The sequence below is a fragment of the Dicentrarchus labrax genome, unplaced genomic scaffold (genome assembly GCF_905237075.1).
Source record: "Dicentrarchus labrax unplaced genomic scaffold, dlabrax2021, whole genome shotgun sequence".
NCBI classification, from domain to species: domain Eukaryota; kingdom Metazoa; phylum Chordata; class Actinopteri; family Moronidae; genus Dicentrarchus; species Dicentrarchus labrax.
Window position 1 is genome coordinate 8,558,873 of NW_026136716.1, and position 27,748 is coordinate 8,586,620.

General features: G+C 41.5%; 5 protein-coding genes and 2 long non-coding RNA genes across 11 annotated transcripts; 3 read left to right on the forward strand and 4 right to left on the reverse strand.

The window, feature by feature from the left end:
• The first annotated feature begins 871 nt into the window (after window positions 1-871).
• On the forward strand, window positions 872-10,730 carry dzip1 (DAZ interacting zinc finger protein 1). 5 transcript variants are annotated; one of them, XM_051427747.1, is made up of 20 exons: window positions 872-1,199; window positions 1,447-1,584; window positions 1,704-1,922; window positions 2,179-2,778; window positions 4,871-4,910; window positions 5,124-5,239; window positions 5,396-5,554; window positions 5,656-5,793; window positions 5,875-5,937; window positions 6,037-6,165; window positions 6,719-6,767; window positions 6,857-6,907; window positions 7,116-7,175; window positions 7,608-7,783; window positions 7,883-8,087; window positions 8,348-8,522; window positions 8,950-9,311; window positions 9,620-9,741; window positions 9,870-10,029; window positions 10,163-10,730. In XM_051427747.1, exons 3-20 carry the CDS (start codon window positions 1,920-1,922, stop codon window positions 10,270-10,272), a joined length of 2,718 nt encoding a protein of 905 aa, XP_051283707.1. In that variant the 5' UTR covers window positions 872-1,199; window positions 1,447-1,584; window positions 1,704-1,919; the 3' UTR covers window positions 10,273-10,730. The 5 variants fall into 5 exon arrangements, with proteins under 5 accessions (XP_051283707.1, XP_051283706.1, XP_051283710.1 ...); XM_051427746.1 differs by having other exon boundaries at window positions 891-1,199; window positions 4,826-4,910; XM_051427750.1 differs by having other exon boundaries at window positions 895-1,199; window positions 1,704-2,015; window positions 4,826-4,910.
• Window positions 10,731-10,847: 117 nt separating this feature from the next.
• Window positions 10,848-14,984, reverse strand: LOC127378654 (claudin-10-like). Its single transcript, XM_051427753.1, has 5 exons — window positions 14,634-14,984; window positions 14,149-14,310; window positions 13,991-14,072; window positions 13,790-13,897; window positions 10,848-13,652 (listed from the first exon to the last, which is right to left on the reverse strand). Exons 1-5 carry the CDS (start codon window positions 14,863-14,865, stop codon window positions 13,466-13,468), a joined length of 771 nt encoding a protein of 256 aa, XP_051283713.1. The 5' UTR covers window positions 14,866-14,984; the 3' UTR covers window positions 10,848-13,465.
• A 528-nt stretch (window positions 14,985-15,512) lies between these two features.
• On the reverse strand, window positions 15,513-17,717 carry LOC127378655 (claudin-10-like). The gene is made up of 6 exons (XM_051427754.1): window positions 17,281-17,717; window positions 16,656-16,795; window positions 16,412-16,573; window positions 16,214-16,301; window positions 16,020-16,127; window positions 15,513-15,872 (listed from the first exon to the last, which is right to left on the reverse strand). The coding sequence occupies exons 1-6, from the start codon at window positions 17,370-17,372 to the stop codon at window positions 15,725-15,727; spliced, it is 738 nt and encodes a 245-aa protein (XP_051283714.1). The 5' UTR covers window positions 17,373-17,717; the 3' UTR covers window positions 15,513-15,724.
• Window positions 16,722-18,087, forward strand: LOC127378658 (uncharacterized). The gene is made up of 3 exons (XR_007888127.1): window positions 16,722-16,820; window positions 17,287-17,384; window positions 17,977-18,087. It is a non-coding gene; the product is annotated as an uncharacterized LOC127378658 (long non-coding RNA).
• cldn10e (claudin 10e) lies at window positions 17,794-20,418 on the reverse strand. Its single transcript, XM_051427751.1, has 5 exons — window positions 20,073-20,418; window positions 19,802-19,963; window positions 19,273-19,354; window positions 19,059-19,172; window positions 17,794-18,375 (listed from the first exon to the last, which is right to left on the reverse strand). Exons 1-5 carry the CDS (start codon window positions 20,302-20,304, stop codon window positions 17,973-17,975), a joined length of 993 nt encoding a protein of 330 aa, XP_051283711.1. The 5' UTR covers window positions 20,305-20,418; the 3' UTR covers window positions 17,794-17,972.
• Window positions 20,227-27,286, forward strand: LOC127378657 (uncharacterized). Its single transcript, XR_007888126.1, has 4 exons — window positions 20,227-20,311; window positions 20,398-20,520; window positions 21,845-21,899; window positions 27,177-27,286. It is a non-coding gene; the product is annotated as an uncharacterized LOC127378657 (long non-coding RNA).
• On the reverse strand, window positions 22,711-27,444 carry cldn10a (claudin 10a). Its single transcript, XM_051427755.1, has 5 exons — window positions 27,225-27,444; window positions 25,484-25,645; window positions 25,216-25,297; window positions 25,000-25,104; window positions 22,711-23,698 (listed from the first exon to the last, which is right to left on the reverse strand). Exons 1-5 carry the CDS (start codon window positions 27,442-27,444, stop codon window positions 23,569-23,571), a joined length of 699 nt encoding a protein of 232 aa, XP_051283715.1. The 3' UTR covers window positions 22,711-23,568.
• Window positions 27,445-27,748: the final 304 nt, after the last annotated feature.

Below are 27,748 nucleotides of genomic sequence, written 5' to 3' on the forward strand. Positions count from 1 at the left end.
AAATTTTAAAGTAACCCTCCACACCCTGAATGGCAAATGAATCAAGCTGTAAAACACTTTCTTAAGTCTTTTAAGAGCCCTTTTATTCACCTATATTAAACTGTTTAGTGTATGTAAATGTGCCAGATTGAACCAAGAATGTAAAAATGTAAAACATCTGATTTTGTAAGGAACATTTATTTTAACAAATTAAACTCTGTAATCCCAGATTTCAACAATCTCAATGACTACTAAAAATTAAAAATAATCCTAGGAGAAGTGCGTATCTTGCTGCCAAATATGTATTAACAAGCCACAGCCTGAGGGACAGTGAGTGACCTACACACACACACGATCAGAATCAGGTTTATTACCAAGTAGGTTGTCACATACAAGGAATTTGCATTGGTAACTTGGTGCATAACAATTAAACATAGAAAAATATAAGTAAAGATACAAATAGAGACAATGGAAGGAGCCAATATATACAAATATATAAAAACGAAAGAGCTGTACAGAAATATGCAAAAAAAAAATCATTGGAAACTGATTCATGTAACAAATATATTCAGGGTGGGTGGTGGGTTTAAGAATCAGTGTTAGTGATATAAATACATGCATAAGCAATCTTACTTTTTAAATTCTTACTTATTTGTATTTTTTTTAAACTGCAAGTCTACTTTTCTTATTTTATGGTTTTTTTTTACTAATCTGTACATATATATTTTACACTCGCTTTGGCAATGTAATTTCAGAATCAGGTTTATTGCCAAGTAAGTTTTCGTAGCTTTCATACATAGAAGGAATTTGTTTTGGTACACTGGTGCGTAAAAATCACAATGAAGTGTAGAAAAATATAAATAAAGATAAAAAGATGTAAAATAGAGTCAGTATAAAGAAGCCACTATATAGAAATATAAATATAAAGAGTGAGAGAACCAGTAAAGCCCCTTTGAACTGAATTTATAGATTCAGATTCATATTAAATGTAGTTTAGATTTTCAGTCTTCCCTTTCCCTCTTTCCCTAATCAGCCATCAGCGTTTTATTTTGAAGGCACAGCCGGATGTTGAGTAGTAACTGCCGCTGTCGTCATGGCGGTCTCGAGCACGGATTTAGGAATGTGGAGACCAGCTGCTACGTCACCCTCAACCCGTCTGGGGTCCCGTCGTCAGAAAAACTTTTTAAAAAAGCGAATGAATTAATAACACAAACCGTCCGGTAAGTTGTTTTAACGGCGTCCTGCGATATATAACTTTAACATCTAACAGTGTTAATTACTGGCTGATGTGTAATTACTGTTTTAATGTTGTTTAAAGTTTCTGCCCATCGCGTTGACTCAAACATGTCCGCTAACATAACTGAGACTGAAGGGGGAGAAAAAAAAAACAAAAAAGCTCCATTTATTTATTGTTTTTTAACTTGTAGTTGCTCAGACAAGTTCAAACATGTGTGCCTTTTTGTTTAGGTTAAGGTCAAGCGAGGGGATAGACAGCCTGCCCCGACATGCAATGATTGTCTCAGCAACGTGATACCAAGAGATTAAAGCGGTTATTTGTTGTTCAGCCAGGAAACCATTTTAAAACCTCCTCCTGCGCATTAGCAGGTAAGTTAGGTTGCTTTTTAATTAGCTTTCACACACTACTTGTCAAAGGGGATATTATATAAATATATATATAAATATAATACAACATGTACTGCTTTCTTTTAACCCCCCCCCCACAGGACACAGCTCTTCTCCCGCACTCTGTAGGGAAACATTTTGCTGATTGCCCGCAGTGTTTTCACAACATTGATCTCCCCGGGGACGCTCGTTTCCGTCTCCATGGTAACGCGGCGGACGCCCTGCCTCGGCGTTGTCGCGTTGAGCCGCCTGCAGAGGGGGCGGAACCGGAGAGCAACGACGGCTCTTTCTCCCCGGGAAGGCGAAATCAGTCGAAGATGGTAAGGAGAGCTCGGCAGCGTGAGGACAGAGGCCGAATTATAGGTAGATAGAAGCGGCAGTGGAGGAATCTGTGCTCCGCTGGTTTTACCTCGGTAAAGCAGATGCTGCAGGCTGTCTCCTTTTCTTTCTCTCACTCTCTTTCTGTGTGTGTGTGTGTGTGTGTGTGTAAATGTGATGCTTATGTGAATCATTTAGGTTCGTATTATTGGTGTACCTGTTTTGAAAAGAGGATTTTAAGATCTGTCTTTGTTTCAGCCATTTCACGACGGAGTCTACTACCCCATCTCCAGTGACACCCAGGGGGCCCACTCATCAGCAGGGATCCCGTCCCTCCTGAATTCCCCGCTCAGCCAGCACTCTGTAAACGGCCACTCTGTACCTGCACCAGGCATGACTCCATCCAGCGGAGCCTCCGCCGTCCTTCCCTTTAAGTTCCGCCCGCGCAGGGAGAGCGTTGACTGGCGGCGAATCAACGCAGTGGACATAGACTTGGTGGTGAGTCAGCTGGATGTGGACGCTCTGCAAGACCACATCAGCACAGTGACCTTCTGCAGCTTAGATGGGGAGCGATGCCAGCGGTGCCAGAGCCCCGTGGACCCGGCTCTGGTTAAGCTACTGCGGCTGGCCCAGCTCACGGTGGAGTGGCTCCTCCACTGTCAGGAATTCCTCACCCTCAATCTGCGCGCTGCAGAGGAGAGGCTGGCGGCGGCCGGCAGGGAGCGCGAGCAGCTGCTGGCTCAGCAGAAGAAGCAGGAGGAGAAAGTGAAAATGCTGACCACCGAGCTCAAGCAGAGGAAGAAGGTTATTCGCACCCAGCAGTCCTTGCTCGCGCCACGAATCATCAGCAGCCATAAGGTACTGCTGACACGCTAAACGTTCACTCTCTGGGGGGGTATCGGTTACCATTTGCATTTCACATGTATGTATTGCAAGTAGACGGCTAGCTCCATCACCCCCACCGCCTACGCTCCGCCTCCTCCTCCTCAGGGCCCCCACTCTGTCATTGTTCCCCAGATCTATTCACAGCTCCGGCTTTGTGCATTTCACATGGAGGGGAAAAGGGAAATAGTTGAAGGTTTTTATCAGAGCCTGACCAAATACTGGTTCTAAAAACTGTAGTTACGTGCTGTAAAACCTGCCATGGCTGTGTGGTTTTGGTATGGTTATAATACGCTTTTAGAGGATTTAGAGCTGCAGAACAGATGGTATCATTTGGTGGCAATTAGTTTTTTTTAATCCACTTACAAAAGGGTGACAAGAGCAGTAATCAAGATGACTGGTTGACTCCCACCTCCCCCTCCCTTATATACACGTCCTTGCACAGCAATCTGTCCTTTTTAGTGTTCTTAAAGACATTTGTGTATTTCCGATATTGTTTATTTGTTGGATGCATTTTCCTGTAAGTAAAGTCTCTGTTAGGCAGCGTAGCTCACTTCCCATTACGTTATTTATAGCACAAATCAAAAATCTCCCTCTCTTCGTCAAGTGTAAGGCTGCCACTGACCTGGCCAAGCAGTTGCCAAGGCAACAGATATAGTGTGTCATGACAGCATGTGGTTGCTAGGTGTGCGCTAGAAGCTCAGCTAACAGAGGTGGCTCAATAATTGATAGAGAGGCCATGTGTTTGTGTCCTTTGAGGACCTTTGGCATTTTGTTGCCGGTCTTAGCTGAAGTCCACATTTCCACCAAATAAACACGCAGGGCTCTCTTTGAGGGCTAATTTAATTCCACTCCCAATTTCCACAGTTATTCCAAACCCTAATGTAATTGCATCACTTACAGGCGCACTCACTGTGGCGGCACACGTCGCCGTGTCATGTGACTGCCTTTGAATCTTTGCCACCATATGCTGTGACAAGATATCAGTAGCAGCGGGTTTAACATTGAATGAAGTCCTATGCACAATGAGCGGCGGAGTTAAATGTAGCGTGTGATGTGTGTGTGTGTGTGTGTGTGTGTGTGTGTAGGGCAGATGCAGCATCTATTGTGGATGCAAAGTGTTAGAGAGCTGGAGTGTGGTGACGCCTGCTGCAGGGAACGAATCAACATCACTCACGCTATCTGTCTGTTTGGAAACACATGCCTGAACTCAGCGGCTGCTCCTGTTTGGAGCCTAATCAGAGTCTTTATAGACGTTTTCACATATGAACATTGTCTGAATTTGTCTCTTCACACATGTAGCAGGAGATTGTTTATGTCAGATGTGTTCTCACATGTTGGAAAAAGCGATTTGCTGCTTTTCTTATATTGTCTTATAGTGAATTTAATGGGTTTTTGGCTGTTGGTTAGACTAAAAGATCAATTTTTTTTTTTATTTCAGAAATTATGATGGATGTTTTTTCTGATGTTTTATTGCCCGAACAATGAATTGAATAGTTGATCAAATCTGCAGATTTATCAGTAATGAAAATAATAATAGTTAATCGCAGTTGCTACTATATAGTCAATACTATGTGGCCCTGAGAGATCAACATACTGCAGCCAAAGAAAACATATACAAATAGATAAAACACAACTAAATGAAGAAAACTTCACCAATTTGACAACATGTGCAGCATAACGAAATGCTAATGTAGGAAACAAGTGACAAATACAAAAAACACAACAGTCTCTGTACTGTATCAAATTAATGCTTCTCAATGTTCCTGTGTTTTATTTATCTTTTAGTGCAGGTGTTTGCTTAAGTTGCAGTTTGTAATATAATTGTCTATATAATGTTATATGTTAAAGTACTGTATCACCAATATCTCACCGATACTTCAGGTCATCAAAATTGTCCTTTCAGTTTTCCTGTTTCCTCAAAGAATGAGTCGGCATATTCATTTGCTTTTCTTTGTCAAACATGCACACTGTGATATATTAATACATGTTTTTTGTTTCTTTCTTTTTGTTTTCTTCTTAGTGTACGCAGTGTGATAAATCCTTCCTCAATTCCTCCTTTCTCCAGAATCACATGCAGCGCCGCCACCCTGACGAGTATGAGACCCGTAAGTCAAAAAGGTTTGCTGAGCACTATAGAGGAGGGACAGAGAGCAGTAGTGTGATATTACACGACCTGAAGGTATTGTTAGGAAGACGCATTAAACAGTATAAGGATGGAGTTTTATGAAGATGTATGCGCAGGTGAAAGATGAAGCATTCCCTCATATTGTATTGTTACATACAGGATCTTATGTTTAACTGGTTTTACTTCCTTCCAGAGACACGGTCAGACAGTGAGAAGAAGTCTCAGATTGAAAGCCTCAAATCAGAGATCAGCAGTCTGAAGGAGCAGATTGTTCAGCAGCAACATGACTTGCAAGCCAAAACAGCTCAGGTAGGAAAAACACACCACTGTGATAGATTTATTAATCAGCCACTCAAATGTGAGGATTTAATGCCTTAAAAAGTATATATAAGTTTCAACTCTCCTCTCAGACGTTTGTTCTTTCGTAGTGACTGAGCTCTTTTTTCATTTCTGTTGTGATTCCAGGAAAAAGAGCAGCAGTCCATTCACAAAGACCTGCTGAGAGAAATGGACCGCTTTAAGGCTGAGGAGATGGCACGCATGGACAGAAAGATAGAAGACAGCAGGGATGGCATACGCAGGGAGATGGAATTTCTTTACACCCGGAATATTCAGGCTCTCAATGTACGAAAAGGATGTTTATTTACATTATAGTAATCTGGTCTTCAGGATATGCTTTATTTATTAATTTATTGTCACTATTTCACATGTATTTTCATTTATAGGAAGCAAATCAGAATCAGACAGCCAAGCATGAAAAATCAGCTAGTCCTGTTCACCCACAGCCAGAGAGAGATCTGGACAACTACAAAGAGATGCAGATACAAGCCATCCAAAAGCTGGAACACCAGATGAGGAAACAGGTTGGTGTAGCAGAGAGATATTGTTTTAATATATGTAAAAGTGAAATAAGTTATTTTGAGTCAAAAAATCTTCTCTTCTAGGATAAAAAGTGGGAATCCAGGCTGCAGGAAATAAAGGCCCAACACGAGTCTGAAAAGAATCAGGTATCTTTTTAATGTGTGTCATAATTATCATTCCATTAAAGCGTCTTTTGTTAGAAATCAGCCAGCTGGAAAATGCCTCGTCTTCCTTTTGTCTCCCAGTTACTGAACGAGCTGAGCAGAATGCAGTCGTCTGTGTCCGAGCAACAGGAGCACAGCCAGAGGCTCCAGCAGGAGGTGGCGAGGAGGCTGCAGGAGAAGGAGCAAACCATCAAGGCCCAGAGGGAGCAGGTTAAGACTGATTCACACTCACACACACAGCCATCACTGCCCAGTGTGATTATGTCGAGAGAGGAAGTGAGGCGGAGGGTCAGCCCTTGTTCAGGATATCCTGTATTTGCTACATGAGCTCAGATTGTGTTGTATTGAGAGATGATGATACTGTACATTTGACAGCAGCCACAGTGCATAATCTGTTATTGAGGATTAAGTGACTGAAAACTCAGAATATGTTGTTTCACATGCACGTCATGTAAAATTGCATTTAAAGTTAAAATCCATATAGGTGGAAAGCCTTTATGCCGATACAGCCACCAACAATGGAACAGAGAAACAGACAATACAGAAAGGTTGCCGGGGAAGCAAATAATTGTCCACGTATGCTCAGATAATAAGAAAATAAGAGTCTTATCTATAGCCAATATTTAGTTTCTGCCAATAGATCCTCCCTAAATGTTACACACTGTAAAGGGTTCTTACTTGGAGCTGCCAAAAGAAGAGTTTATTTATCCAGGAAAATCTGCATGTTCATGGTGTAACAAGTTGTCCTTTTTCTGACTTGCAGATAAGGAATATTTCCTCAAATCCACCCACCAAAGTAGTGGAAGTGCCAGGTATGAATTTAATCATCAAAAAAAAGTGTTTCACCAAAGGAAACTGCATGTATTATGTTGATGCATTCACTGTGTTCTGTGTTTTTCAGTCATTGTCAGTGCACCAGCTCCGGAGCCTAAACCAAAGAGAGTTGTACTTGGTAAGTTATTAGATTAGAATATAAAACCAATCTCACTCCCAGAGAGGCTGAGCATGTGCTTTCATGCATGAAGGATTTACATAATGCTGTTTTAGAGAGAAAACTCTTAATAAAGCAGTGCTGTCTCCACATTAGTACCCGAACCCTCTTTTAACACATATTTTATCTCACTTCCAATGACCTTTGACCTCATGTGCCTTCCAATTAGAGGAGACAGTCTGTGCTCCTAAGCTGGATCCTATACAGGAGCTGTCAGAAGAGGAGAAAGGTAAAACAGACAATAGAACCAACAGAGCCGGTCGACCGCATGCTGTCTGCATGGATGCGTCAGTCTGTTGTTGGCGGCCTTTTCCTTAAGTGTGTCCAGACTGAGATCATCTTAGTCCACACTGACATGAAAGGCATGGCCTTAGTAGGGAGAAAGCTTTTTGGAAAACAAGCTCATGGTCTGTGATAATATATGTGACGCCTGCCACTTCAACATTGCTGATCATTCCATCCATCCATCATCTTGTCGCCTTGTTTTTGGCAAACAAACATGTAGACGTTCTCCTCTTCTGCCTGCCCCGCTGCAGTCACATCCATCTACCATGCTCTATCTATGCATGCTCTCTTTTTCTTCTGTGTTTTGCCTCTGCTGCCTGTTATTGGAGCCAGATTGTGTATAAATGGCTGATTTTAAGTGAGATCTCTTTTACAGACTCAAACAGCTTCTCTGAGAGGAGGTCAGTGGAGAAGAAGCCCGAGCCTGTGCCAGAAAAGAAACAGAGGGCGACCTCCAGTGCTCTGAAAAGGAACACCAGCATCAAGAAAGATATGCGGCCAGATATTGAGCAGGCTGTTCTTATGAAGCTGGAGAACCTGGGAGTCAAACCTGTGAGTTCACACTAATAAGTAGAGTTTAGGAAGCTTAAGTTCACTCTTAAATGCTCTTTTACCTCTTTAACCGTTATAATTTCCTCTACCTCTTCTCAGGATCAGACCGGTCTGAAGAACAAAGAGCTCACTTCCATCCTGGCCAAGGTGCATTCAAAGAGGGACAGCTTTGCAAAGGGGAAGCCCGACTACTGGCGCCAGCGGGAGGAGATAGCCAGCACTGTGGAGCAGAAGCTGGGTGGTCAGAGGAGAGGCAGCGATCCTGCTCCTGAGTCACAGGCCAGATCCAGACAATCCGTTCAAGGTGAGTCATCAAAAAGCCTCTTAGCACATGAGATCATCTCTCACAGTTCTTACTCTGAGCACAGACCAGTAGTAACCACTCTAGCACTACATTGTTCCCTAGAGCCACTATTGCATTAGCGGCTTGTAATTGGTTTTGATTGTATGTGCGTCCGTCTAATCTGTGAGAGCTTGTTTGCCGTCACATAAACTAACTTAAGCTGTGACACGCTGTCAGCAACTGATCCGTTAACTCTGTTTGTTAATTGTTTTTGAGTGCAGTGTTGCAGATCCGGCCTCGATCCAGCAGCCTGCCCTCCAGAGCAACACAGGTGATGTCTGGACCTGGGGTCAAACAGCCAAAGACACCCCAGCCTGCGCCAAGGACCAAGACCACCACCCAACCCAAGACATCCACACCCAGCACCAGGACCGCTCTAAGGAACCTCACATCCAAGTAAAGAAAAAACTACATAAAATGAAACTGTTTCCTGTAGTTCTTCGTAAATGTGTTGTACCAAATGTGATAAAAGAAGCAGCTGCATCAGAGGTTTCACCATACATCATATTTCTGAAATTTTAAGGGAGAATGGCTGCATTTTAAGAAAATAAGAATTTAGTTTAAACAGTCAAGAGGAAGCTGAATGAAATTTCTCTCACAAATTCACAATTCAATTTAATTCAATTTTATTTGTATAGCGTCAATTCATAACAAGTTATCTCAGGACACTTTTAAAATAGAACAGGTCTAGACCGAACTCCTTATAACATTATTTACAGAGACCCGACAGTACCACCATGAGCAAGCACTTGGCGACGGGGGCAAGGAAAAACTGCCTTAACAGTTGAATAATTAGTAAAAAGCTGTTTCTGTGCTTCTTGAGGACCCCCCCTTTCAGTTCAGATGAGGACTCTGAAGAAGAGGACACAGATATGGAGGAGGAACAGCCCCAAAAACACCAGAGGGGCAAATCACCTCTGTCAAGACTAAGCCAGGCGACCCCCGTCCAAATCAAAGCCAGTCCGGTCCAGGCCAGGTCGGCTTCAGTCAGGCACTCTTTCTCCTCCAACCCCCAGCAGACCAGGCTGTCAGTGGGTGGCGTGACCAAGACCACAGTCACACAGATGAAGAGCGATGAAGAGGACGAGTGGTCCGAGGTCAGCGAGCTGCAGGAGATTGACCCGAGACAACTCCAGAGTCACAAAGACCAGAACGGCAATGTGGACAAGAGAAACTTTGGTAAAGGTGAGTTGTCCGCTCTCCAAAACTGCCAGCTCACACCAGACATTCAGTCATAAATAATATAAATATAAATAATATTGTTTGTCCTGATTAGTTAATCAATATTAGATCAGATCTTTTAACTTTTAATAGTGAAACGAGTTGTGTTGTATGCATTACATTTAATGTATTTCATTTTATGCTATGTTTGGCTTTAAAACTGTACCTGTGATGCTAAGCTAAAGAGAGGAACATGAGGGGGAAGACATGACGCTATCACCGTATTAATGAAACCACATTAATGTGTTTTTTATGAATCGTGTTTCTGTTAGAAAACAAAATCAATGACCTGGCCAGAAAAATGGAGAAGCAGTTTGCAGGGAGAGCGGTGAAGAAACCAGCAGGGGGCGTCAGCATCTTACCAGAGAGGAAGGACGAGGTTCAGGAGCTCACGGTGAGACTCGCTCTGTGATGGGGCCTCAGTGCAAAGCTCTGGTGTACAATGTTTCTACTTCATGTGTTGTTATTATGGACTAAATAGTTGCTAGAAGCTCTGAATAATGTTTCTTTGTGTGGCAACAGTACACAGATCTAGAGGAGAGCAGTGAGTGGATGGTCTCTTCCTTAGAGGACAGACAGGAGATGTCTAAACCAGCTCAGGGCTCTGGACCACTGAGGAAGAGCCTGGACTCACCCAGCACCAGCGTCTGGGGAACCTCCACAGGAAGGGGTCCCAAGTCAGGTCAGTTATTTCAGGATAGGTGTATAAGAGTATAAGAGCAGTTTTGTAATAGGTTGCGATGGTGATGGTCTCAGATGTGTTTAAGATTTGTACTGTGTGCAAAGTAAACACATCTGTCTGTCCCTGACTGCAGGTCTGACTGAAGCTGGAACAGGAAGCACCCTGAAGAGCAGCCTGTGCTCCCTCAGCGACATCAGTGACTCCGAGGACATTAGCAATAAACACAGTAAACACTACAGCTGATCAGGTGATGTAGCTTTACGCCAAGCACAGACATAAAGACCTCAGTGAACTCCTCTGACATCGACAGTCCACGCCAAACAGCCATGTTTTATACTCCTATTATATGGACAGAAAGAGCAATACTTAACAAAAGGGTTACAAAATAGTTTTTGTATAGAAAAGAAGACCATCTAATAAATGAGTTAGAGATAAACCAGCGGTCTCACATTATGCCTCGTGCCAATTCTTTGCTTGCCTTAGACCTTTTCAGTGTTGAACCTGAAATAGATTCTGTTTTGTATTTTCAATGAAATATAACCCGCACTCTAAATGAGGCACTGTATGTAGCTTGTTTAAGATTTTGTACATCAAATTTTATAATTCCTTCATGTGTTAAACGGAGCAACGAGATGTGATTTTGTATAGAAAATATTTATACAAGCAATAAAAGATTTCTCTGTGGAATACATACTTGATGATCCAGGCACATGTCCTCAATGTTCTTTCTATCTTCAGTGAAACACAAATAACCAAAGAATTGATTTATTACACATTTGTCAAATTATTTAGTTTTCTTATAGTTTTTTCTAGTTTTCTTCACACCTCCATGCTTTGGTCTAATAAAATGATTCACATTTCCAGCCATGCAAGACTTCATACATCAATTTCATTATCAGGTCTGCAGACAATAAAGACACGTCTCTGTTCTTCAGATGAATAAAGTTCTATTTAAAAGGCAAAATTCAGGATAAATGGAAACGCTTTTTTCACATTCTACACTTCTTCCACTGATTTAAATGTATAAAATGATATATCAAATAGACTGTGAGTATTTTAAGTTAAATTGTTCTACACAATTCAAGCCACAAAACAATTCCTAAATAAACAGGATGCAGAAACACCACAGAATTATTCACTCACAGATGTTTGTCCTCAACCCCAGTGGTACTGAATGTACAGTAAACGCAGAATCGGACATGCAGACTATATTTATGGGTGATCAAATATGAGAAATGGTGCATTTACTCTGCACTTAATCACAAATTTGAGGTAACTTGTACTGCACTTGAGTATTTTCGTCTCAAGCCACTTTATATTTCTACTTCACTACAATTCAGAAGAAGGTATTGTACTTTTAACTTCACTACAATTATTGAATAGTTACAGTTACTAGAGACAATGAGCAGTTTATAAAACATGATGTATTGTTAGAGATGAAACTACAGTATATGATGTAGTTAATATTAGCTGCACCTTCACCTCAACTACAACATTCAAGTTCACCTTACATATAAATACATTAATTATATTGATCTGACTGGGGAACTTCTGCAATTTTCAAGTGATTATTCACTAATGAAAACATACCTGTGAATATTAAATTCTGCCAATAGATCCTCCTGAATGTTGGACTTTTAAGTCAATGGAGTATTTCTGTAGTGTGGTTTTGTGGTTTTGCTTCTTCTACATAAGTTAATGATTTGCCATCTACGAGTGTGATTAATTATTAGTAGTTGTCTTTAGTCATGCGGTGGGACAGCAGACATAAAATCCTCAATGTGAGAGCTTCCTTCCCACCGGCTAACTCAGCCATGAAACTGATTTGTAATATGATGAACTGGGTTTTCATGGAGAGTGACAGCTGTGACGGCTTCGTGCTCTGACAGCGCTGGCCTCGTTGAGTGTGACTGGCTCTTCTGCAGAGTGCTGGCAGGCTGTGATAGGAGAGCTGTCAGTGCTGTCTAAGAAATAAATGTATTCTATTTTAAGGTAGAGGTACACCTGAGCCATGTCTCTCTCTGTACAACTCCTCTCTAGTTCACCCTGCTTTATTGAACCGTTTCAGCTGTCTTGCCTTCATCAGGTCGGTATCTGAGGTTGACCATTGATCAGTGAGTTATAGATCACCACCAAAATGTATGAAACATCAGCAGTTGTTTCTTTGTCTAATTTTGAGCGCCATCTTCTGGTGACTCTGAAGAAGTTCAGGTGCAGAGGACAGACTGCTGTGTGTATGAAGCCACCGAGAAACAAAGGGAGGGCTTGTTTCAGAAGAGAAACACAATTACGGCTTAATTAAGTTTAAGTGTTAAAAAATATTCTTCACAAACATTTACATTTTAGATTGACTTTAAATTATTTCCAATTATCCATAAATATGAAGAGACTGAAGAGATTTGAGTGTTGTGTTTTCAATTTCTACCATTGATGGCTTCTGAAAAGTTGGTTGCATGTTTATATTTATGGTCATTTATATTATATATAAATATCCTGAATCGCCTCAAAAATAAATATGATAGCATTTTTGAAGAGATGGTGGTAATTGTTTTGTACACATAGTATATCTGTGGCTATCTATAAGTCACAAGACTGATCAATGGACCTCAGACTCCACAGCAGCCTGATGAAAGCAGAGCAGCCATAAAGATTTGGGAAGGTGCATGAAGCATAAATCTCTGCTGAAGAATTGTGAAACATTTTACTTTAGAACAGATTTGTAAACAAAGTGGTATCACATGCTTTGATGCTGTCCAGTTGGAAGAGATTAATGTTTTCTTCTCTTTTTATACTGAACGTTTCAGCTTGCAGACAGACAGGAACTAATCGAAGGGTCCATAGACAGTGGACGCTCCCTGATGAAAGACAAGAAACGGCTATATATACAAAAGCCTGAAGCTAGATGAGAAGATTGATACCACTCTCATGTCTGTGTGCTGAATATAAAGCTGGAGCCAGCAGCTCGTTAGCTTAGCTTAGCATAAACACTGCACATAGGGGTAAACAGTTGACTGACATGAACATAACCAGCACCTCTACAGCTCACTAATTAATAAATGTTTTGTTCAATCAGCCATCTGACCCTCCCTCTGTAGGTGGTAGTGGTCCTCCAAGGGTCTCCCTCCAAAAAATAGTCCCACATATATTTTTACACTTTGGTTTTTGTACTGATCAAACAAACAAGATGTAACATATAAATTAGTGAACTTTAGAAGTCTAAATGTTCTGATTTTGTTTCCCTCTGGCGGAGCGTCGGCTGCGAACTTCCAGTCTTTATGCTAAGCTAAGCTAACTACCTCTCTCTCAAGCTCCACATTGAACATGCAGACACGAGAGTGGTATTGATCTTCTCATCTCATTCTGGGCAAGAAAGCAGATTAGAGTTTTTCCCAATGTCAAACTATTCCTTTAAAGTCTCTGAAGTCCCTTTCACAGCTCATACAAAGCTGTCCCTGCCGAAGGTCTGACCGGTCTTCCTTGTCGCTCTGGTTGTTCGGCTCGTCCTGCCTTCATAGAACAACGGTGGCGCCAGTGTCACCCTGGACGACGTGGCTGGCAGCATGTAGGTCCGTCGGGTTCGGGCAGTGGCATAAGTGGCCGGTCTACGTGGGACGTTTGTAGAACTGTTGATATAGTTGGACACAGATGGTGAAGTGCTGTTACTGGTTTTTGACTTTTGATATGGTCCAACATACAGGTCAGTGATATAGATAATAAAGGCAATACAACAGTTAAAGTGAAATATAGGTGTCATATTGACCTTGATGGTAGACCTTCTTTTCCAGAGAAGTAAGTCAGCACCGTCCCTCCAGCGAGGAGAAGGATGGAGCCTCCCCAGCCAATGAAAACTGCCGCTCCAAGTTCAAATCTGAACAGCAAGTATTGAGGTATATCAAGAGTTTATTCTTAAATATCACTTACAGGTAGTAATAATAATCGTACTGCTTTAAAAAGTACTCACTTCTGTGCCCTGAAATTTGGATCCACGAATTCTGTTATGACTCTGTTGGCCCACCATGAGTAGGTGATCATACCACAGAATCCTGTCAGTACATGTACATTAGTTTAAACATTCAGACAACGTTAATAATCAATAAGATGAAAATCTTTTTTTTTTACCTGAAACCAGGTAGGTTATACCGCCTGCAAAGGTCACCCTTGCGTTGGCAATCTCTGACCCTCCTATTTTAGTGCACTTCATCCCCACGAGTGTGAGGACGCCTCCGAAGAAACCAGTGATGACGGCACAGACAGCGAGCGCCCTGCAGGCGTGTAGGAACACTGAAAGACAACAGGCAGCAAAAGCTTTAATATGAACTCTTACTGTGTCGAAACAGGAAGTCTTTATCACTGCAAACCTTTAACTGGAGCCAAATTCATTAAGGGAATGTCTGAAAGTTATTAGAGGGGGAGGCAGAAAAAGGGAAAGGTATTTTTTCTTTTTGTTAAAGGAAGGGTAGTCTGAGTTTTGGGGCTTGTTTTTAAAAAAAAATATCTAAATATATGATTCAGCCCCTCCCCACTCCAATAATTTTCATACAGTCCCTAAATCTTTTCAACTTCTGAGAATTAAAGCTCAATAAAAAAGATTTCACTTTTCCTACCAGGCAGGGCCAGCATGGAAGGGTAATCCTTGCAGTCGGACACCCCTGTGGTGTCAGAGATGCAGTCCCTCCACAGGTTGGAGTAGTAGTTGGAGGTGGTCAACACGATGCTGCCCACCTCGGAGAAAGTCCAGTACTCTGTGGGAAGAGTGGAGCACACCAGGATCCAGCCGCACAGGCAGGACACGAAGCAGCCGATCTCCATGTACATCACCACCGTCCTGTACTTCATGGTGAGTGCTGCTCCTCAAACAATTAAAAACTATTAAGATCTGTTAAATTTAGAGAGTAACGTCTACGTCTCACTCTGGGAAACCGGACTGAGCTCGGCCTCTATGTCATTGCAGATGGTGTCAGACCAGCATTGTGAGTGTTTGGCTTCTATCTCATCTTATCTTTTAGATGGTTTTGCCCAGTAAGCATCCTTCCTGTTCCCAGCACTAATGAAGGATTGCGTATTGCTGGATCATGATACCATTGTAGTCAACCATTATGGTTTCTTTTACTTCCTCATTGTTGCGATATCTGTACTTTGTTCTAATTAATTTCTTCAAATGTTTATTTATTGATCTCATTCAAAGCCAAAGTGTAGAAAATTATTGAAGAGGAGATCTTTCCCAATTGACACAAACTGGGGAACAAATTACAGAAATGGCCTTAAAGCATTATGATGACACCAAATAAGAAAATAAATATATTCTAAATATTTCTGAGACCCCAAACTGAAAGATGTCATCATAATAAAATTAGAAAAAGTCATGAGCTTTAAAGCTGATGAAAGAATATTATTTTGTTTTTTAGCAAGCTCCAGAGCAACTTATAAACAAACACACTTTGTAAAGTATAAAAAAAAATAATGAAAGAGGATGGAAACCATAGTTTGTTTTGTATATTCATATTTATTCATATTGATGTTAACATTTATGCACAAGACCTTATGATAGTGCAACACTAGTGTTTAAAGCATATTCTGACATTGTTTACATCCAATATCATCTTTAAATTGACGTGTTTTTAGACTAAAGTTATTAAATAATAATAATAGATATACATATATAGTAATTAATTGATTGATGACTGAATCTGTAGTGTCACACATTCACAACAGAAGTCATCTTGTAGGTATAGACGTGTCTGGAGTCATATGAGCTTTTTGACAATTCACAGATGTATTTTTGTCCTCGTAAGGCTTCTTTTTTCTTTCCTTTTTCACAGATAAAGGGAACCACGGGATGTGTGCTGCAGAGAGAGTATTGTATCCAGTCAGAAACAACAGTAACAGGTTATATGAGTGAGTATTTGGATAGAAATAGCAACTACTGTAGTTTAAAATCCACAGGCTCTTTCCAGAAAGGTGAAATTACTCCTTTAAATGGGTTAACAAACCTTTTTGGATGGTTAACTCTGCATGCAGTTGTACAGTGAACTGTACAGCCAAGTACAATGAGGAAACCCCCCACCAGGCCGAGGTACAGGGGTGGTCCAATTTCATAGCTGAGGAGATAACAGTTAAAATTGGCTTCTGCCTTGTATTTACTCACATCTACCTACTAATGAGGGTTATCCAGAGGCCACATTACCTCAGTTTTGATGGATCTGCTTTGCTGTGTAAAAAAGCCGCAGCCACTCTGTTTATGTATAAGCAGTAAGCAGCCACGTCTGACACGCCTGCATGAGGGAAAGCCGATGACACATGGAAAAACAGAACGAGACGAACCAGTGAGGGAACGTTCTGAGAAGCTGCTGAGGTTCTGTAAATGCCAACGAGTCGCACTCACAGCCGACCAGATGGAGAGCAGACGCCGTTATCAACATCCTGTCGTTACTTCCCTGGTCTCCACCGATGTGTGTGCACTCGAGTCCAAAAAAAGTGAGCACTGTGGCCACCAAGCCGACGCACAGGCCGAATATCAGGAGCCCCCTGACTGCCTGGATGTGTGCTGAGAACAGACAAACACACAACTGGGTCATAAATGGCTCAAATAATCTGTGAATTACTTTTTAGTTTACATTTGTACCCACATTTGACTGACCACAGCACCCCGAAGTCTACGCAGTTCACCAGAGCAGTGGAGTCTTCATAGCAGTCCTTCCACAGGTCGGACCAGTACCAGGCTGTCACCACCACAGAAGAGCCCCCTTGACCCCCCAGCTGGGCCACTCTCCAGTGAGAAAATACATAAGATGGTGAGGTTTAGAGGTGCTGATGGGTAGGTTTTGTCACCTTTGGGTAGGCTAGCTCTATCTCCCTGTATCCAGTATTTATGGTAAGCTCTGCTAACCATCTCATGGCTTTAGCATCCTATTTACTGGACAGAGATGAAAGTGCGTTAAAAGAATTGTTTGACAATTTGGGACAAACTTAAGCACAAAAGTGGGCGTCTGAGAAAGATTTATTTATTTTTGACTGTAAAATAGCGATACATTAAAATTTCAAGTGCTACATTTCTTTATCTATCGATCTATTATCCCTCCCAAAAATTTTCATTTGATTTTGCTTTCAGTTTCAGGTTGACACTTCCCAAAACTTCCCAAAATTTCCCAGATTCTTCGATTTATTTTAAAATTGAAGCTATTATCCTCACTTTCTCTCTACAGTTGACTAAGCTTAAGTGCATCAAGTTTCCTCTAACTCTTATTTGCTTACCTCCAGTGGTCCATAGCCAGGGTGCAGCCCACAAAGCCCCAGCCCAGTATGCAGAGCAGCAGACCCAGGATCTGAGCCAGTCTCCTCCACATCCTCTCAGTCTGGTAAATAGAAGAGTCTTCACTAAGAGATGTTTCACTGTGTTTGTGAAGTTAGCAGCCTCTAGCTAATGGTGAGATAACTTCAGTTCAACTGGAAAAGTAGAGCCAGTAATTCCAGATGTGAACGTCTTTAATGCCTTTCTACCTTGTAAGAAGTAGTCCACCAGTAATTCAAGAAGACTTCAGATTAAAACTGTAGAGTTTCTGTCCTCTCACAGCGGTTGCTTGTGTGTTTTTGTGAAGGTTTGAATGACAGCAAAGCAGACAGTGTTTACTGTCAACCAGAGCTGGTTTTATTTGTTGTCTAAAGGGCGACACAAAGGCTGACAGGACTATTACGGATACGGATGTGTGAGTTATGTGTTGTGTTAAATGTATGTAACTGGCAGCAGGAATTGTACGCAAATCAAAATTTTAAACAAGGATTTGTCATTTTTTATTAATATAAAACACATCACTGGATTAGCGTTCACAGTTGAGTAATACATTGAATAAGAAAGCATCAGGTCATCTGTCCATCACATTTATTAACATCTGTCCATCACATTTATTAACATCTGTCCATCACATTTATTAACATCTGACATTTATTCAGATATACGAGTTTTTGAGGAATGGTGTCGTCTCGCTCCTCGAACTGCCTGACAGCGACGAAACTGTCCGGCTGCCGCTGCTGCTGCTGCTCCTCGACCCGGACAACGTTGACATGCTGGACCTCGACGAGAGGCTGGTCTCCGTCCCTGATCCTGACCTCGACCCTGCAGACCTGATGGTTCGCCCGGTCTTCGATGACCGCCCTGACTTGGCCGTGCGTCCAGATCTGGATGTGCGTTCTGATCTCGAGGAAATGCCAGACACGTCTGAGCGCTCGGACTTGGACGACAGCTCGGAAATGGAGGACACTTTGGTCTTGGAGCTGATCTCAGACACTGTGGACAGAGCTGTAGTGGACTTGTTTTTCTCGAGATCTGGTTGTGGCTGGACAAGAATTACCCTGCAGAGAGACACACACGCACACACATGCTGCTGTCTTACTTAAAAAGCTCACAGAAATTCATCTTCTGTTACATTTGAGCAGCTGTGGCCATTGTAATCACTCCATGTATGCAGGCACGGAGCCAGGAATGTAGACATACTAAGGTCACCTCTCTTTATGTATCTTGATGCTAAGCTAATTCAGCTAATCTCCCCAAAATGTCAAACTCAGTATAATAATAGTATAATTCAGCTTTGGTTGAATGACAGTGTCAAGTTGTTAATAAAATCAGACATGTGATCATTTCTCTGTTATGTTACTGTGATCTCTGCTTAACAGGTAATGTTGGCTCCACTTTTACTCTATCGGCTGCAGGAAAATATTCTGTATCATTTGTGATGTAAAGGTGGAACATGTAAGAGGAAGCTGCAGAGTGTTGATGGCATGCAGTTTATGTCCTCGTGTAATCAGAAAAGCTTTTAAAACACCAGACGTCTTTGTTTACACCGATGTGTTTAGGGTTATATTACATGGTGCGAGGGAGTGTACCCACAGTGAACATCTGCACACTGCTCAGTACATTCTGGATAATGAGTCATTCCAGTTGAACACACGGGACGCTGGTATTTATTGAGGAAGTGGGGTTATTTATTCACTTCCCCTGACATGCAACAACAACAACAACATGTGTCTGTACTCACGTTTCCTCTCCTCCACAGAGCGGCTTACACACCGACCACAGGTAGAAGACACCACCAGTCATGTGAAAGACGGAGCCAACCCAGCCGAGGAACAGCGGGGTGCCGAGGTCATACCTGTTAGTGTTGAAACAGAGAGACAGTTATATTCAGAGATTTGTGTTTTATTTAAGTCTTTCTTCAGGTTAAATGGTTATATATGAGCCTGTCAACTTACTTTAGTCCATCAAAGGTAGCGCTGAAGTAATCTACGGAGACGTATTGTGCATAAACAGCATACCCACATATGGTCAGAAAACCTGAAGGGAAATGTTGAGAGACAAGGAAAAACAACTGATGACTGATTAGCACTAAATACAAAATATTGAGGTTGAGAGTAATGATGTTAGTTTTTGGTCATAAAGTAGTGGAATGAAAGTTCAGTCCTAAATCTGATGGACCAAGTCTTTGTCATCCCTCGAGCCATGCTGAATGTTGAATTCCAAGAACAAACTAAACATTTACTGCATGTAGGCACACAGACACACAGACATCCACCAGAATGTGCAGATAATTAGTTATTTCAGCTTTGTTCAGAGGCCTGATTGGATGACCTTAAGTCATAAAAGTATGAATGAATGGAAACTAAAAGAAATAATAAAATAGTAGCTTAATCATGGGGCTACAATTTTCACACAATTTTCTAAGCACGTATTCTCTTCTTTACATACATCTGACTGTCCTCCTACTTAAAAACTAGACATTACCGCTGGTTATGTGGCACCACCCGCCAGCGTAGATCTTCTTGTACTTCGACCTGTCTTTTCCCCCAATGAAGGTGCACTCCATCCCCAGCAGGCTGAGCACAAACCCCAGCATGCCCAGGGAAAGACCTGCCATCAGCAGGCCTCGCACTATCTGGATGTAGCCTGGAGTCACACAGAGAGACACAAATAGAGTGTAGATGTCAGCGTGAGCTCATGACTGAATAGCTGAGACCCTGGGTTCGTTATATGGGGTGGATGATGTGTCACCTACCCTCCACAGACCAGAGCACGGGGAAGTCGTAGCAGTTGCTGACGGCAGTTGAGTCTGTAAAACAGGATCTCCACAGGCTGGACCAGTACCAGGCCACCTTGATGATGGAGGAGCCCCCCATGCCCCCGATTGAGGTGATCTTCCAGCCCTCCATGGCCATGGTGCAGGCCACGAAGATCCAGCCCAAAACTGTCATCAGGAAACCCCAGATCTGGACCACACGAATCTTCATCTCTACTGTAAGTTTAACTCCTGTTTAGCTTCTGTTGAACATCCACAGTACAGTTTTAATTCTTTTCCTTTCTGTTCTGTCTTCAAATTACAGTCCTGTACTCAGAAGACGTCTACATCCTGAGCTGAACGTCGACTTTTCATCCAAAACAGATGTCCAAGTGTCTTCATACGCAGTTGCTCTTCTCAGAAAAAGGAGAGGACGAGTGCACCACAGGTACAAATCAGGGATGTGCTGTCTTGGTATTATTGTACATCTGGGTGAGAGACAACAGTCGCTCAGGTTCCCATGGGCCACTGTTGAATCTGGACCGAGAGTGCTCACCTCAGCATTTATCTCGAATTACCACTTCTTGCCCCCATCTGACTGTTCTGAACATTCCCTCATGTGCAGACACAGTTTACATCTCTCCATGAATCATAATACATAGTAAATGATTTAGCTTTCTTCAAACAGTGTTGTTAAATTACCCTGCAATCACTGGTACTCTAGGTGGAAAAAAGGAATATGAGTGAAAGCCAAATTAATGAGGTATTCCAGCAGCTTTATAATGCACTCAGATTAAAGGCTTGAATATACTCACAAATTAATATGTACATGGACCTTTGCTGACACCATGGCTGCCTAATACTTCTGTGTATACTGCTCTCTCATTTACAGTACGTGTACACAAGTTCAAGATAAATCATCAAAAAATGTATATAATTTTCTACAGAAAGAGAAGAGAGGGATTTTATATTAAAATATTTAAGCATATAACGGGACATAATTGAACAGTGAACACAGGCAGAATTAGAGGTTTTAATTTTTTTAAAAGCCTTTAAAAAGCATGTATAGCATATACATATTAAACCACAGTTTTCACAGGGTGAATAAAACTCCTTGTGACATACAAAACCAGAGTACATTGCATTAATGACCTTTTATATGTTCTATTAAATCTGTAATAAAACCCAGCTATGACCTGAGCATCATCCCCGACTCTGCCTCAGGCTTTAAGCTGCTGGTTATTAGTAATTTTACCAAGACCTCGCTGCGCTGTGGGTCTAATAATTACAGCACAGCGTCTTTTGTGCTGTAATTATTAGAGTTAAATCTGAGGTAATGAGAGTTAGGGGGAGTGATGAATGTTCGGCGGGTATGAAAGAGCTCCTCTTTGTTTCTGCGTCCTCTCGGCTTATGACAAAGTTATTGGTAGTGGTAGGGAGATATTGGAAATGGTGGACCGCTGGATTAGCCTTAATTTGCTTGCTGAGGCTGGATTTAATTAGCTTTAATTAGCATGGCACAAAAAAAAAGAACTAAAATGAACAAAGGAATGTGAGCTGAGCACGCTTTAAAAGAAGCTGCAACAACAACCAAGAAAACACACAAATACCACACCAAAGTTGTTGTTATATTTTGATCATGTGGTCTCTTAAGGACACGATTAACATCTGTATTAAAGTAGAATGCAGTAGTATAGTATATTGTGAAGTTTCCTCTGATCTATCAACCATTAAATGTGCATTAATACTGCTCTCTGCTGGTGTGATTGCAGTAATGGATGGAGGGACTCAGCTGCTGCAATGACCCCATCAGAGGTCAATGAATAGGTGAGTGGTTCCCAAACGTTTTTCTTCACAAAATGTCCCCTTACTTTTCCTTTAGCTTCATCATCAGGTCAAACTTTTCATTTGTTTGGTTTGTGACTTTGTGTTTAGTGTTAATTGGCCGATGTTGCCATCCTAACACCCTGAACTAAGCTGATAAACAGTTTAAATATTATACCTGCTAAACATCTACATGCTTTTAATATTAGCTTTTAACTCACTGCAACCTAGGCTCTACCACACAAACTATACAGTATTTCACAAGAAAGAAAGTATTGAATAATAATAATAATTTGGTGTAATAGAATCTGTAATACTTAGATTCATGTTGTGAGCCCTCATGGGGGTCCACAACCCCTCGGATAGGAGCCACTTTAAGAGGAACGCTTAAAGGCACTGCACAGTTTATATCATTTTATTTTACAGGTAGGATGTTTAAGAACCTCAGAATACACAGAAGACATACCAGAGACAATTTAGAAATGAACAGATGATATTTAAAACACTTTGAAGAAATGTATTGTCAAATGATGCTTGAAGGATTTCTAATTGTATATGCTTTATAGCCCAATAACAACAACCTTTTCTGTCAACAGAAAATCATTTAAGAAGCTACAAGGAGTTTGATGCTTTACGTTTGCGGTTTTAACATCCCTATATGTAACGTAGACATCAGACAATACCACCATTATACCAGGACACCTGACACTTGTTTACGGATGCAAGCCGCCGGAAGGCACAGGGCAACCGCTCTCTGCCAGCTGGTTTAAGTATCCAACCTCTGGGCCAAGAGGTTTTGCGTAACATAGCCTGGGGTTCCTATTGATAATAATTCCTAGGTGGAGATGGATGGCTGATAGGAGGGAAAACCTCCGGTCGGGCCTCCAGCTCGGCATAGACATCTCGTGGGGTCAGATGTGACCTAGTGACCCTCGGAGGTCAGATCGATGTAGACCAAGAAAAAGAGAAAGATCGTATGATCCATTTCTGTTTGAGAAATATTAACTGATGCAACGTGAGAAAATTAACTGGAGTTACATCATAGCTACTCAGGTTTTTAAGTACTCAACCTGTATTTTTTATATATTGTAATTAAAAAATACATTGTAATCCTATGAAAACCTGCTTAAAATGATCAATTTTAGTGGAAAAATACAAAAAAATCATGTTTAATTAATTTACAACACCATATTATTCAGAGAACATAATCTGTGTGACATCCTCTAGTTTTTATGGGGACAAAATGCTAAAAAAAAAGCTTTAAAATCTATAACAGACTGCTTTAAATACTGATGTCCAATTGGCCTTTGACTCTGGAATTATAAAAGAGATTTAATGTGACCAGTCTATGTGAGACAGGCAGGAGGGGCCAGCTTGTTGAAGGTGACCGGAGAGTTTGAACAGTGTTTTGTGCCAAATCAAATTTCCTGCCCTAAAAGAAAAACAAGCGTATCTTTTACGTACGGACCATTGACAGAAAAGTCCCAAAAAGCAGCCAAATTTAAAGAGGAATCCGACTGCTTAAAATCAATAAAATATGTAAACTGTCACATTAAGCACACTTGAGCCAAGTGAATGCTGTCCTTGGTTTCTACTGGTGAAATAGTTTCTGATGACCACAAACTATTATGATCCACAATCAAGTCACGTGACAACAAGATAGAGTCCGCTTTCACACGTAGGCATTTCTTCCGAACTGTCTCGATGGCTCTCGTGGTTCCTTGTGGAGGCTGTTGACTGTCTTGCTGTGCTTGTTGCGTGCTGTCACAAACGATGCCGCTCCACTATAGGAGTATTCAGCTCTGCAAGAATTTAAAAAAGCCCTGAATTAAAAACAAAACTGTATGTTTTGATCCCTATTTCAGTCAAGCACCCTTTGACATATGACTTAACAAGAATTCAGGTTGTCTGTAGATAATGAATAAAACCTGCAGAAAAAAAAGGCTAACATCATTTCTCTCAAAGTAACTTGAAAATGAGCACAGATTTAAGAATTTCTGGCACCAAAACGTGCTTAATTTTTATTCATATCTTTCCTCATCTCCATTCCTCTTAGCTTTCTAGACAGTATAACAAGAGTTTGCAGCCATGTTAACACGGTACTTAGCCACAACTAAATACTAATAACTAATATGCTGATGTTTAGAAGGTATGATCTTTACCAATGTTTGTTTTTTTGTCAGAATGCTAACATTTGGTAATCAGCACATGCCTCTCTAATGGCAGAAATTAAATAAAATATTCATAGGTATGTGTTCATCAGTGAACTTTCTCCTGAAAATAAGAATCTTGGTGTTTTTGTTACCTTACAATGACCTGTGTTTATCTACGGGAGGCAGCTGTGTTCAGCTGAGTTTCTACAGTAACCCAGAACAGACAAACCAAACACTGGCTCTAGTTCACGTTTTTTAAGCGTTTCATGACCATCGTAGTTTCTCCTTTGCACTTCAAGGGGTTCTAGTTTGTTGCATTCTACAATCTCACCACTAGATGCCACTAAATCCTACACACTGGTCCTTGAAAGCTTTTTCCTTGTGAAAAACTAGATTATTTCACCTCCTCTGACCTCTAACAATCTAAAAATAAAGGATGGCTGCCATGACAAAGTGGTAAGCCATCAAATCTGGGGAAAGCAAAGGCATTCCTGCTGAGTTTGTATCTTTATCTTCCATACTTCTCAGCTTTCTCGCTTCATCCACAATATAAGGATATGCTATGTTCTTCGCCTGATGCAACACTTCCCTAAAGGTGCCCTCAGTCAAGGTGACTTTCACTTCCAAAAGGTCCCTATTACTCGACTTTAACAAAGGAAACATTCAGCCGTCAACGGCCGCATAACTAATCAAAATGACGATCGTACAATTTGCCTTGTAGGTTCAGCAATTATGAGACAAGATGTTGAGAGAGATTACTGGATGTTTTCAACTGTAACGTCTCTCCATTGCAGTTAAAGTAATTATTTAAATTGCCTGTTTGAGTTAAAGCAACTCAGCACAGTTTAGAGTCTGTCCAAATCAGATTTCATCTAAGCCCGTGTTGCTGATGACAGATGTGGGATCACATTGTAAGCATCAGGCATGTCGGAAAAAACAAAGCCACTTGCCTGATACTGAAGCCTTCAGACAGGGAGAGACAGAAGATAAGTCCTCCGAGGATGCACAGCACAGATCCAGCCCAGCCAATGAAGAGAGCTGCTCCCAGTTCGAACCTGACACATTGAAGTGGATGAAAAAAGAAATTTAGGACTGGAATTCCTTTCATCTGAGTGTGGTTTTGATCTTCTGTCAGACAAATCTGTCTTTTAATCCTGAATACTTACTTCTGGGCAACAAAGAGGGGGTCAAAGAAGTCTGTTGTGATCCTGCGAGCATATATGGAGCATGCGATCATGGAGCAAAGGCCTTCGGAGAGAAACAAAGAGAATTTCTACTTCAAATTCTGACTGAAATCAAAGCAGCAAGAGCTGAAAATGTAATTCACTTAAAGAGAAATTCATTTGAAAGTGGAATAACTTCCTAAACCGCAAGTCAAATATTACATCCCCCATAAATCCAGACAGAGAGGAAGGTAAGCAGCGTAGGTTTTACCGCTGAGAATGAAGTGGAAGCCCGAGAGGACGGTCAGGCGAGCCTTGGTCGTCTCCGAACCTCCTATTTTTGTGCATTTCATTCCTATCAAGGCGAGGACGGCACCAAAGAAACCCAGACATACGGCGGCAATCATCAGACCCCGACACACCTGGATGTAGGCTTCAAGACGGAGGCAGAAAAGAAGAGAGAGTGATTTAAACTAGTGGTTTCCATCCTTTCTGGTGTGGGACTCCCCAAAATAAGTTCATTTAAAAAAAATGTAGAAGAGGTGAAAGTGTAAAGTATTTTACTTATCTTAAAGGAATGGTTCACTTGTTAAGAGGTAGATTAGTAGATTGTTTCTGTGCACTTAGCTTAGCATAAGGACTACAAATGGGGGGAAATAGCTTGCCTAGCTCTGCCCAAAGGTAACAAAGCTCACGATTATGTCTTGTTTATTTAATCCTCCCAAAAAACGAAAAGCTAAGCTAACAGTCTCTTTACAGCAAAAAAGCTCTAATAAACCCACTGCACTCAAAGTACCCAGGACCAATGGAAAACAGACAAATAAGCATCTAGCGGGTGAACATAGCGTAGCATTTAGCAGCTAAAGAACCAGATATTTTTCTCAGGAGTTGGTAGAGACCAAACCAGAGCTTAAAAGCTGATAATATATCAATGGTGTGTTCAAACCATGTTTCTCCCCTAAACTGGCCCAAGTTATTGCTATTGTTTAAAATTATTAGTTAAAAAAGTTATTTCACTTTCACTTTATTTATTTTTAGATGCCAGAAGAGGGGAAATAATCTCATATTTTACAATAAAAAAGCTTTAAATAACCAGTGTGTAAGATTTAGTGGCATCTAGTGGTTAGATTGCAACCAGCTTGACTCTACCAAGCAGGAAGGAGAAACTACAGTGAAGTGAAAAGGTCCCATCTTTAACCAGTGTTTGGTTATTCCGTTCTGGGCTAGAAACATGGAGGTTCAACATGGCGGACTTCGTAGAAGAGGACCCGCTCCCTCTGTAGATAAAAATGTCTCATTCTTAGGTAACGAAAGAACAACAATTCTTATTTTCAGGTGAATGCACGCTAATAAAAACATACCTATGAGTATTATATTCCCTTTCTGCTCCTTCTAAATGTTACACACTCGACCTTTAAAATGATCAAAAACAGCCTTTTAGGAGCTGCTGTAATAAATCACAGGCTTGGAGGAAAAGGACAGCGGCCAACACCTATATGACACATTTGTGACAACATATGAGAAGTGGTGTCTCTGAAACTGTGGAAATGTCTCAGATTGCCTCAAGATATTAGAATTAGAGAAATCGACAAGCAACGCCTTTCCTTATTGTTACTAGCAAGTAATGGGAAGTGACAAGTGACCCCTGTATGACTCTATGACTTTCTCAGATTGCTTCATTCGGACACATTAGTAGGTTGTATCAGTCCAGCTCAGCTCATTCACTGAAATATGCCTCTGGTGGCCTTTAACTTTAAGTGTTATGGTTGTTTGTGGCCTGAAGGCAGAGTCAGAAAAGGAAATATCAAGTTCCAGTTGCATTTGTTTACAATGGTGGTCATTCATCCAAAAACAAACAGGTGTTTTTGGGCATCAGCGCTTCGGTTCAGAGGGACAGTCACAGATGCACACACATCCTCTGAAATGCGTACAAACATATTTCTGTCTCTGCTCTCTGACCCCAGAAAGACAACATCATACACCGCCACAGTAATAGTCATCTCAGAACTCACCATCCAGAGCCAGCATTGAAGGAAAGTCCTTGCAGTTGGACACACCGGTGGAGTCAGTCACACACGTTTTCCATAGGTTGGACCAGAAGGTAGCCGTGGTGATGACCGTCCCGTCCACAGAGGACACCTTCCAGTAGTCCGTAGGTAGTGTGGACGACACCAGGATCCAGCCCGAGATGGTCAGGAGAAAGGCAACGATCTCTGTTGCCATGTTGCCCATTTTTCCTGTGGCTTGGAGGTCCGGACTGGGACAGGACGGAGATCTTTCCCTCAGGAGTGACAGAGAGTGGGTGGGAGGGTCGGTCCAGGACAGGTGCGTCAGCAGAATTTTGTTTCTCCTTTCGCCTGCTCAGCCAAGCATCTACGCCTGGGAGCCAATACTTGTATCATTCACTGACGCACAATCAGTTGTTGTATATTGTGTTTGTGTGTGGTGCTTCGGGGGGGGAGCACACACTAGTCATCACTCCACACGGTGTGCATGGGGTCTGCAAGGGGATCTGCAGGAGGAGGAAGTCTTTAAT